The 12,565-nt window shown below is 31.5% G+C and overlaps 1 protein-coding gene across 4 annotated transcripts; it reads right to left on the reverse strand.

Annotated features, from left to right (window-relative positions):
- Positions 1 to 2,810: 2,810 nt before the first annotated feature.
- LOC101511380 (protein CHROMOSOME TRANSMISSION FIDELITY 7-like) lies at positions 2,811 to 8,218 on the reverse strand. Of its 4 annotated transcripts, XM_004488722.4 has the most exons (8): positions 8,062 to 8,216; positions 7,064 to 7,095; positions 6,309 to 6,425; positions 4,748 to 5,125; positions 4,568 to 4,657; positions 4,411 to 4,479; positions 3,696 to 4,036; positions 2,811 to 3,236 (listed from the first exon to the last, which is right to left on the reverse strand). In XM_004488722.4, exons 4-8 carry the CDS (start codon positions 5,123 to 5,125, stop codon positions 3,032 to 3,034), a joined length of 1,083 nt encoding a protein of 360 aa, XP_004488779.1. In that variant the 5' UTR covers positions 6,309 to 6,425; positions 7,064 to 7,095; positions 8,062 to 8,216; the 3' UTR covers positions 2,811 to 3,031. The 4 variants fall into 4 exon arrangements, with proteins under 4 accessions (XP_004488779.1, XP_004488778.1, XP_073226847.1 ...); XM_004488721.4 differs by lacking the exon at positions 7,064 to 7,095 and having other exon boundaries at positions 8,062 to 8,218; XM_073370746.1 differs by lacking the exon at positions 6,309 to 6,425.
- Between the last annotated feature and the right edge of the window lie 4,347 nt (positions 8,219 to 12,565).

A 12,565-nucleotide genomic window follows, 5' to 3' on the forward strand; every position in this document is an offset into this window, starting at 1 on the left:
TTTGCAGCGCCAAACAAACTATTGCATAAGGTACCAGGTATGGTATTGGCTCAAGTAATGATATATATCTCTATTTGGAATGAACAATGATTACATGATGGTACAATTATGTCAATACCAGTGAACTGTGAGCCCTATGTGGCAACTCTATGTGTAGGAGATCTTATTAACCCTTATGTGAAAACTTGGAATGCTCGTTTAATCTATTCGTTGTTTGATCAAGCCACAAGTACCAAAATACTCAATACTCCCTTATTTTAATTCGATTACTAGTGATAGAAGAATTTGGTGTAGGGAGCAAAATGCGGACTACTCTGTGAGAAACACTTAGGTTATATGTTCAAGACATTACTGAGGTATCTCATTAGAGCATACCTGAACAATGGAATCTCATATAGAACCTCAAATCTCCGCCAAATATATAAAACATGTTATGGTGTATCTGTAACAGGTGCCTCCCTACTAGAGGCATGCTTTGGGAGCATGGTGTTGATTGTCCTACTAATTGTGTGATATGTGATCACAAAGTTAAGAATATTGTCCATATTTTGTTCTCTTGTGCTAACAATCAACATGTCTGGCAGAAAATTTATTTTTTTCTGGTCATTGCGGATATTGTGGTACATCAGTTAGAAGTATCTGACATGATTTTCAAAGTATTGCAGTAACTATCTAGTAAGGATGCAAGTTTCTTTGCAGGCATCATCTAGAGCATTTAGAAACAACTTAACAACAAAACTTGCAACAACATAGTTGAACGCCCATCAAAGGTATTCAACCAAGCTGTAGATTTCCTAAAAGATTGGACTCTTGTTAGGTCTGCTCAAAATCAAATTGAAGTGGTACAAAGAGATAATCATACATACATTTGGAAAAAACCGGGGCCATGTAGGATGGAATGCAATGTTGACGCCTCCTTCTCAATTCATGATAACAAGGATGGAGTTGGAATGTGTATTAGGAATGAACATGGGGAATTTGTGCCGGCTAAAATGAATTGGTTCACACCTCAATGTGAAGTTCACATAGGTGAAACACTTGGTTTACTTTTCCGCTATCGAATGTGTGCATGATTTACATATAGGTCCTTTAGATTTTGAATTGGACTCCAAAGTAGTCGTTGATATCTTCCTTTCTCAAAATTCGGACAAACCTGAACTTAGAGACTTTATCAAACAATGTAAATTTATGTTTAATTCTTTTCGTGTAGACTTTAGTGTTGAGTTCTGTAAGAGACAAGTGAATGAGGTTGCTCGCGCTCTTGCGATGGCAACCATATTGCAATCTCATTTCCATGTTTGGATTGAAATATATTTTTTGTATTGAACACTTTATTATCAATGAAATGAAATATATATTTTTCAATTTAAAAAAAAAAATACTTAAGTGCAATAAAAAAAAAAAAAAAAAAACTCATGTGCGCAATGATTTGGTAAGAGATTTAAATATAATTTTATATATTAATATGACACAACATAATCCACAGATAATTATTTCCTTTAAATATGTGGTTTGAGTCAATTAATTTTAAAAGAAAATTGAATTAAATTTCAAACAACTATGTTAGAAAAGTGAATTTTGCATCATCCCGTAAAATTATTTTGGAACAATATTTTATTTATAGAAATTTACCTAACATAAAACTGATTTTAGATTTTATGAAAATATTAGTAAATAATTGATGTACCACAGTACTAGTATCTACATTTTGAGTTTTATTGAATACCGTGAAGTTTAAATTTTGATTTTACGATATTTAAAAATGTACCATAAAATACTAATAGAAGTGGAAGAGATTGTGAATAATGAATTAGGGAGTTTAATAATAAAAAAGTAAAAGAGTTCTATAAAATATTAAGAATTTTAGTTTGTTAAGTGAGAAGACTAGGTGTAAGGGTATGAAACTATTTTTTTTTCGTCAATGTATAAAATTCAAACAAATATATTTAGTTGTTTTTTCCTCCATCCACTAATTTTTTTAAATACACAAAAATATAAGTTCGAATTAATAAATCTAAATATATAAAATACACTTTCAAAATAACTAATCTGAATAAAAGTTGAAGGCTTTTGAAAAAAATTGAGGTTAAAAAAGAAACTTTCAATTTGTTTTCCATAGGAAGGTGTCGTTGCTGGGCTTAACGGCTGAACCTTGTTAACATTATATTAGATAAGTTGGTGGGCTAGTGTTGTTTGGGCCCTTCTATCAAAGTAAGCACATGTTGAGTAGGTTTTTTTAAAAAAAGTATTTGTTAAGTAGATTTAAGTTAATACACCATTTATAAGTTCGAAAATTTTAATCTATATCCCATGTTTATATTTTTTACTTCTACATTTTTTTAAATTATTATTTTTTCCCTCTACACTCCCTCACGTAGTCAATTTTCTGAAATATAATATAAATTTTGAAAAAAAAAAGACTAAAAATTTGATATTTTTCAGTCTAAGAGATCTATAAGACAATAAAAGTAGTTCTTTAGATTAAAGGGTCAATATCAGGGATCACCCAAAAGCAATTCATGGAAAAAAGCAAGGATACTTTTGTGACACATAATGTGGTCAACTTTTATAAATTATATTAATAATTAAAATTGGATAAAGGGAGAACTATTTTTTGCAACAAAGTACACAAGCCCTATCCAATGAGTTTGTAGCGAACACAAGGTTTGACTTAGTAGTTAAATAACACCAACTTAATCCATTTTTAGCTCCCAGAATACTTAGTAAAGGTCAAAGGGTTTGACTCACAATTCTTATTCTAGTGCAACGGGTTTGATTCACATTGAGGCAAATGTTTCATGAAACAAAAGTGAACAGAATCAATTGCTTCCAACCTTATATAGCATCCTTCACCGATACCCAAATAATATGTGACAAATGAACGTTGAAACGTCCCTCAGCATAACATATACAAATACAATTTCAAATTTTCAAGTGCATATGAAATATCTTACTCTACTGCCATTACATCACCGGGGTACTACATGTTTAGTGTAAGCATTTTCTGACAGAAAGAGAAGAGCGTGTTATCTTACACTTTTAAACTCTGATCTCCGGCTTCAATGACATGAGACTCCCCACTTCCACAGCTGCTTCGGCTCCCTCGTTGCACTGCTTTATACACCAAGAATGATTCAGTGCCAGTGTAACTATATGCTAATGCCTTCCCAACTGAGGTTGGCAGAGAGAATGCTAGCTGAGCTGGTTCAAACTCCACGCCCGTGCAGAAATTTTTCCTGAAATAAATTTAGGGGCAGAAAAGAAAATGAATCAACATGCCAGAAATCGATTGAAGAATAATTAATCAATTAACACTAATTCAACATAGTATTAAATGCTTAAAAGATATAACCATGTGGTTAATGAGTTTTAGTGAATGGCGAATCGTTCGGGAAAACTTAAGTTCAAATCCTGACCGGAACAATCCCTAGTCAGACTTTTACTTACCTTCCGGCCAAACTCCATAATCCATATTACCAGGACCCCTTTCCTTGAGAACCGGAGGGTTAAGACAAAAAAATGCTTAAAAGATGTGATATTATACAATGTTATCCTCCATTATCTGTGTACTAGTTGAATCTATTTGATGTTATTGACTCTCACTCTAATATATGCACTATTCAGATATTGCAGGGTCCTCTAATTGCATGATTTAGTTTTCCATGAGAAACACAACTGAAGCAAGTTTAATTTACCTCACAGCATCCAGCAATTGGGTAGCAATGTGTTTTCTTCTGTTGGAGGGAGTAACCCAAATGGCTCTAATGCCACAAACAGAAGCAACGGGTTCATTTTCACAAAAGATTGCCCTACCATCCATCATCTCAGAATCACTGACATTCACAACTCTTTTTTCGACTTTCCTTTGAAAAACAATATTCCCAAACTGGAGAGTGGTTGGACTTGGCTTTGTTTTCCTTTTCTTTGCACTATCAGAATGCCCAGCAATTGAGCAAGACACAATTCTGAATGCTTCTTTGATTGGTTCTGCAACCACACACCCAACAATCCTCTGGAGAGAAACGAACAAATAGACCTGTGTATGTAATATGATGCTAATCAATAATACATAAAACAAACTAACATAATATTTTCACATATTAAAAACAGCAGCATCAAGAGTAGAAATAAATAAAAAAAAGTAATTTCAGAAAAGAGGTAGAAACAAATGTTTCTTGCTTAAAACAACTGAATTTAACATTTGCATCTTAACTTTATTTATATAAGAAGCTCTCTCATTTGATATCTCTATGAATATCTACAAGTTTAACAGCATTTTCAAATAAATGAACAATCATAAACTTGTATTGATTAAGAAACTAATATAACTTAAAAGCTAATCTAAACTGCAGCATAATCAAAATATAAATTGCATGTAAGTTTTTGGAGGTAAAGGAGAACATTATCCACCTTACAGTGTTGATGACCTATCCACCCACTTCCCAACTCAATTTCCATCATCTTTACAACTTCTTCAGCCTGTCAGAAAAACAATTTCACAAAACTTGTTCGACGCTGCAAAACCCGTAAAATCATAAGAAAAAGGGGGTTAGAAGGAATAAATAACCTTGTTTCTGTGAGAAGATGGGTCAGTCCCCAATACCAAAACAATTTGACCACCTTTGTGAGAAGAGATAACCCTTTCATTGGTCCAACCCTACAGAAAAACAGAATCCAAATCAACAATAGGAATAACAAGAAATGGACATCGAAATCAAATAATAGAGAATAGAAAAGGGGAAGTTACTCTGAATTGGATTCCTTGCGTGTAACGTTTGTGAAATTGCGCGTGGGATTTCTCGTCTTCTACATTGCCGGGAGTGAACTCAACACCACAAGTGGAACACGCACGCAATAAGAAATCGGATTGGCCAAAATCCAAATGGAACTGCGCATAGCTCCTCTTTTTGTTCTTCACCACCGGTTTTCTGATTATGGTGGAAGGTGAAGCAACCGGTTTAGGGTTATTACGGGTCCGGCGGTAAGTGTTTAAAATATGGTGTTGTTTGTTCTCCCAGTCCCAGTTAGACAAATCATTGTCATGGTGGTCGTCGTAGGCGAGGGATGTGGGTGTGGGAGTGGAATTGGAGGGACATTTGAAAAAATTGCTGATCTTTAATTGCATCTGTAATACAATATTTTGCAAGTGGCGTATTGTTAGGATCCTTTCTTTGTGCAAGAAAGAATTCCTAGGGTAATGGTGTAAAAAAACATATTCAAATGAACAAAGATGGTAAATAAAAGGATGATTTCTTATTCATGTAATGAAGTTGAAAGAGAAGATACAAGATATTAACAATGAAGATGATAACCTTCCACCCAAGGCTACCCCAAAGAGCCCTCTCCTTTCACACTAGAGTTTCCAACTTAATTCTTCAAAAGCTCTCATTCCCCTCTACCAATTGAGGACTATTTAAAGACTTTATAAGAATAACCAAAATAACAGCTCTGAACAACCACCTAACTAACTCATAAAGTTACTTAACCACTCCAATTATCCTTATTCTAAATCCTAACATGTATCCAAGAGTTTGGGTTAGAGAATTTGACCTATTTAACTTCAATTAATATTTATTATCATTCATATAAAAATTTACATATAAATATTAAACTCATAAAATTTTAATATATGTAACCCAAGTTAATGACATAGCAAGAGTATCACAAAATCCCCAAAGCCAAAGAAAGTAGATCGATTTTGGTTCCACACTCTATGATTCTTAAATACTCTTATAGTGTATAAGCAGGAGAATGTACATATCTATTTCAGTGTAAACATTCCAACACTATCCAATTGCTTAATTGATGGAATTAGTGTAATCTGTAAAATAGACTTCTAATTAGAGTGAGATGAAAATAACTTTGTAGGATGTACATCCTCTGAGTTCTCAAATTTTAGCAGATAAACTTTTACGCACACAAAAATAATAAAACTACAGACCCAATTTGTTTCTCTTATATGATAAGCACAACATACAACGAAGCACAAAAGTAGGTCTCCATTGACTGGAATGAACATACTGTCTTTCACAATTTACATAAATAGGAAGCAAATGTATTTTGGCTACTGTTCAAACTGCACTATGACTGATACGTTCTAGTAGCTACCACATCCAACCAAGTGAGGTCTAAATTCAATTCAGAACAGGTTTAAGTAATAAGTAACTATTCATATCCATGTCACATATGTAGGTTCAAACTGTAACATTAGCCATAACAGAGAAGCTTAGATGTTGGGCACAGGGATAGCTTTTAATATTAGAATTTGTCAAAAACCGTGAAACTGTTAGTATTATAAAAGTACCTACCTCAGATATGGAATCTCTGGTAATGGTAACTTAATATTACCAGAAGTATTGATGCCTTTTCCCAAACAGCACCAGTGTTGAATGGAAGGAGGAAATTTTCATTTGAGGTTGTACCTTCTGTAGAGTACCCAATAGCATTAAATCGAATGATTATCAGAACATTGATTTGATACACGGAATAGTTTAGTTACTCTAAACAACTTGTTATAGTTTACTGATGATTAGAATGAGCAAAGAGGTAAATCATTGACTATTGCATGACCAATGCTAGTCCTACCATATGTAACAAACAATTCACATACTAGCCACATAATAAATAAATAAATTTGAAGAATCATAAGGTATAGAGGGATATTTGAATATGAACCCTAATCAGTTGTAATCCAACCAACCACCACCCAAATCCTAATTGCAATCATGAATGAATATATCATATTTCCATCATCAGGATAAATATAAAAAGAGAAACAGAGTTACAACTATGTTTTCAATCGCATCGCTTTAGCACCCAATGGTGGAATTGCAGTGCAGACTGGATATCTGTCGCAACAAATTCTCAGGTTAGGGGAACAGCAAATCGCGCAGTGGATATCTGCTGCGACACAATTCTTTGGTGTGTTGCCTTTTGCAGGGGCAGCTATCGCAGTTGCAATTCGTGTTGGAATCACATCCTCACAGGTGCTACAGGAGAGGGGAAGGAAAAATTCGAAAATAAATAATAAGGAAAAGGAAAAAACTTTGAGGGGATTTCTCACTGTTACTGGCGGCATAGGATGACCAACTCCACCTGCGTTTTTTGGGCAGTTGAAAAAAGATTTCTCTTAAAAATATGAACTTCTGTTTATAGACAAAAACATGGATGCGGTATTCATCTAAGAGTTAAATATGTTTTTAGTTTCTATAAAATATCTTCTCATTAAGTTTAATCCCTACATTTGACGATATTGGTGAAAATTTTCATCTATTTTTGTAGGGACCAAACTTGATATAAATGTATTTTATAGGAACTAAAAATATATTTAACTGTTGATTTAATAAATAGGATGAAATAGGTAAAGAAATGCAACAACCTTACTCATCAAATATGATTTTCGAAAAATCTACAGCAATCAATTGATATACTAATGTTCTTCAGCAACCAATTCCGTTTTCTCTTTAATTATAGAGACAGAAGGAAAGTAAGACAAATTTTGAACAATCAAATACCTAGCAACTAATTATAGCTTCCTCTGTTTCAGTTTAAGGCATATATATTCCAAATTGAGAATTCAACTACAGTTATGTTAAAAGTATGAATTGTCAAATACTTACAAGATAAAATAAAACATTCGAGCCTTTATCTGATTCTTGCACGCAAATATCGGTATATGTTCATTAGTTCATAAAAAAATGCTTAAATCCAGATAATAAAATACTTTAATTAATAATTTTGCAGCAATTGAGAAACTACACAAGTCACTGTTAAGGTTGCTAAGTCAACAATCGGAGGAACAGATGATGAACCTGTTTAAACTAGAAATTTGAAACAAGCTAATGAACCCTAATCACTAATTCAAGCAATTTAAACTCATCCTCAATTGTTTTAAATTGAAATGTTAACGCATTTTCATTGATTGAAGAAATTGAATTTTAAAATGAACCCTAATCACTTGAAATTCTAATTGCAATCATGAATAATAAACTATTTCCAACATGAAGAAAAGAGGGAAACTGTTTTCAATCGCATACGACAAAGTTTACAAAAGAAAGAGACCTGGATGACTTAATGAATGAATTTGCCGGCCGACGACCAACTCCGGCTGCGTTTTCCGGGGAGTTCAGTTCAGCGCGACTCCAAATTCGATACAAAGTAGCGCCGGTTGTAATTTTGAAGTTTACCCGCTAAAATGTGTGTTTATTTTTTAATAATTAAAATGTGTTTTTTATATACATGTAAAAAAACTTTGTTTAATTTTTGTTGATGGATCTCTGAATTAAGAAAGAAGTGAATTCAGCTTGGATTACAGTCTCTTATTTTTTATTTTAAATCTCAAATATTTTTTGAAAAATTTGCAAATATAAAAAAAAAGATAAGATCATTGAATAATTAAAAGAAAAATTATATATGTTTAGTTATTGAACAACCACAGCATTTAATACTAAATCATAATATATCATTAGACGTTTATTTAATATAGAGTTTCAATGGTTAAATATTTTCTTTTATAAAACTAAACATAACATCAAAATATATGAATAGTTTCATTTCAGGTTTATATACCCAATTACTCAAGCACAATGCAAACATTTTTATTTTAGTTTCTAACATTACATTATTAGTTTTTTAATAGTTGAATAATTAGTTATTCAAAGTTTGAATATACAATTAGTTCTTATAGAATAAAAAATTTATTGTAGGCTCTGCAAAATGCAAGAACTTTGATTTTAGTCTTGACAAAAATTCATGTGTGTGCCGATGAAGTTTGGTTCGGGTAGTGAGGAGTTGACTCGTTCTTCGTACTTTTGTGTTTAAGGAGCTATCCTGACTCTAATAAATCCCTATATCCAATTATCTAAACTTAAAAAAAAAAAAAAAATCATGTTGTACATTTTCTACTTCAATTAAATCATCTAATAGTTGAACCAAACATTCAATGGAAATATATGTTTTGCACCACACATAGAGAGAAAATGCATCCTACATTAACTATTTAAAATAAGTTTCATTATAAGACGAAAGTGACACCAAATACTATTCACCAAATGCTATTATAAGACGAAAGTGACACCAAACGTTTTACCATTACAAATTAGGATTATATCGTTGCACATGATTTGTTTAGGTACAAGAATATGATTTTATTTATATTTTGTAGGGCTAAAATATGTATTTAGTGCTTATAAAATTTTATCATTTCAATTTTAATCTTTATAAAAAAAAGCTACAATTCTTAGTCCTACAAATTTATTCAACAAGCAATTTTAGTATTTGCTTAAATGAAACATGTTAAACTGTTCTTCAACATAAATTTTTTTGAATGATTTTTGAAAAACATGTTTAAAATATTATAAAAAGTAATTCTAAATTATAAAAAGATTTCTCTATGTGCGGTAGAAAACATATATTTTTATTGATTGATTTAATCTAACTATTAATTGATTAAGTTGAAGGGAAAAAAAAACAGGTACAACATGAACATTTTGGGGGACTAAAATAAAATTTCTTGCATTTTACTAGAATTAATTGTGTATTTAAATCTTAAGTTAATTACTAAACCGTTAGAAAACTAACGGAATGATGCATTAGGAACTAAAACAAAAAGATTTACATTTTGCAAGGACATAAGTAATTTATTTTTTATTTTCTAGGAACTAAAATCAGCTTAATTTAGTGAAACCATTGCCTATTTTAAGAGTAATTATATCTAATTTCTAATTGGACATAAATAAGCTCAAAACACTATCTATGGATAAAGTTATGAACAAAATACCGAAGGTATACCTATATGGATTCAGAGACATTATACTATTTTAATTTCAAACTTTATATTCTGAAGTTTATATGCTCAACTAAGTAAAATACATTCAAAACTCAGCACAAAATTAATTAATTATCAATATTAAACAATTATCATCTCATCACCAACTTAATCACAACACTCAACAATCATAATAAAACAACAACTCTTCATAGTAATTAATACAACCACCTAATATGTATTATTAATAATCAATGATACTAAATTAAATAAGATTATCTCAATACTCAAACATACAAATCATGAACAAATATTAGCAACATGCAATCAAGATCTCTAAGCACACCTAAGACATATTTTAAGTAAGTTTTCTATGTTACTTCAAAAAACGAAAATAAAAAAATCCACCATTGTTGAGTTTTACGTTTCCTTTTCAAACATGCAAGAATTTTAACCCCAAAATTGACTAATTCTTTCTTTATTATTCTTCCATGGTTGAACTCTTAATCTTCTATCTTTTCTTGCTGCCATTTTTTTTTGTTCTCTTCATTCTGCCATATTTTTTTTTGGTTCTCTTCATTCCTCACTCCTCCTTCCTCTCTCACAATTTTCATTGTCTCATTTTTCTTTCTCTCAACTCTCTCTCATTTTATTGCTTTTTCTTTCCCTCATCTCATCTCACCTCTATTCTGTTCTCTTCATCTTCTCTCTTTTTCTTTCTTTCTTCTCTTATTTCTATTTTACAATGTTTTTTCCACATAATATTTCTATTTCCTTTTAATTTATTTATTTGAAGATTGATATGCAAACCCCTCCTAAGTGGGTTGCACCCCTTATTAAACTCTCATTAATATTTTAGTAGTTATTACTCACTCAAATATCCGCTCATGCAAATTAATTATACTTTATTCTAAATAATACATGACATAAAACTAAGTATTCTTATTGTTATAATTATTCTACTAACTATAAAAATGATTCTAAATAGCACTAAAAAATTAATACTAAAGTTTGTTAAACATTTACCATTCGAATTTTCAATAGGTCATGCTATCACTAAACTATCACCGCATACAATTTTATAAAGAATTATTGCATTTATTTAATTATAGTAATATTAATATAGTAATAATAATAATGACATATTGATAATATTTTAGACAAAGAAAGTTCGGGTGTTACACCATGCACTTCTATCCTAGTATAATGAAAACTCTAGGAATTATGCATTAAAATTCCATAGGAAGTGGTCCCACTTTCACATTCACATAAGTGAATCTATCAAGAATACTTTTGTAGCTAAGTACTACACTCCACATAAAATATAGATTTTATTAAGAGTTTATATTACTTCATTCTTTCATTGCTTCAAGAATCACGCTTCTCTGATTTATAATAGCATGTTCATTTCATATCACTTCATGACTTATTATTTCCCATTGAACCTAATTTGTGGGATCTCTAGTCTCTTAGACTAGGATACCATCATAGGCGAATCATTGATCTATAGACAATAATCTCATCCATTTGGATGTATTTAGTAATTTCTCTATAGTTATTTTTTTGGTCAAAGGATTTGCTAAATTTTCATTAGTGCGAACATGATCGACTCTACAGCTCCTTCTGATGGTAACTCTCTAATTGTGTTGTGCTTACGATGTATATGTCGTCTTTTACTGTTGTAATAACAGTTCTCAAATTTTACAATAACTACGGTACTACCACAATTGATCAACACAACTAGAATCGACTTTTCCCACAAGGGGATCACAACTAGCAAACATCTCAATCAACTCGCTTATTCACAAATGATTGTGAGTGTTATCATTTTAGAGTCCATAGTGGGCATAGCCAGTATCGCCTGTTTCTTTGTTTTCCAAGATACAACTTTTCCAGTTATGCTAAATATATAGTCACAAGTTGCTTTGAAGTCATCTGATAAAAGTTCCAATCAACATCATTGTATCCTTCAAGGATAGTAGGAAATCTTTGATAATGTAATATGAGATTCATGGTCCTTTTCAGATATCTCATGACTCTCTCAATAGCGTGTCAATGCTCTATACTAGGTCTACTAATAACACTGTACAATAGTCCCACGATGTAGACAATGTCGAGTCTAGTAAAACCAATGGCATAACTGAGGTTGCCAATGATGCTCGCATATTCAGTTTTTCCAACACCTACACCAATGTTTTTGAAAAGTTTTACATTTAGATCATATGATGTGCAAACAAGTTTACAGTCAAAGTAATAATATTTCTTTAAGATGTTTTCAACATAGTGAGACTGATCCAAAGATGTTCCTTTTTATTACCTAGTAATCTTGATTCCAAGGATTACATTCGCTTCTTTGAGGTCTTTCATATCAAATTTATTACAAAACAATGATTTCATATTAATTACAGTATGAATGTTTGAACCAAATATGAGAAATTCGTCTACATATGCTAAATATATAGTCACAAGTTGCTTTGAAGTCATCTGATAAAAGTTCCAATCAACATCATTGTATCCTTCAAGGATAGTAGGAAATCTTTGATAATGTAATATGAGATTCATGGTCCTTTTCAGATATCTCATGACTCTCTCAATAGCGTGTCAATGCTCTATACTAGGTCTACTAATAACACTGTACAATAGTCCCACGATGTAGACAATGTCGAGTCTAGTAAAACCAATGGCATAACTGAGGTTGCCAATGATGCTCGCATATTCAGTTTTTCCAACACCTACACCAATGTTTTTGAAAAGTTTTACATTTAGATCATATGATGTGCAAACAAGTTTACAGTCAAA

Source organism: Cicer arietinum, chromosome 1 (assembly GCF_000331145.2).
Source record: "Cicer arietinum cultivar CDC Frontier isolate Library 1 chromosome 1, Cicar.CDCFrontier_v2.0, whole genome shotgun sequence".
Taxonomy (NCBI): domain Eukaryota; kingdom Viridiplantae; phylum Streptophyta; class Magnoliopsida; order Fabales; family Fabaceae; genus Cicer; species Cicer arietinum.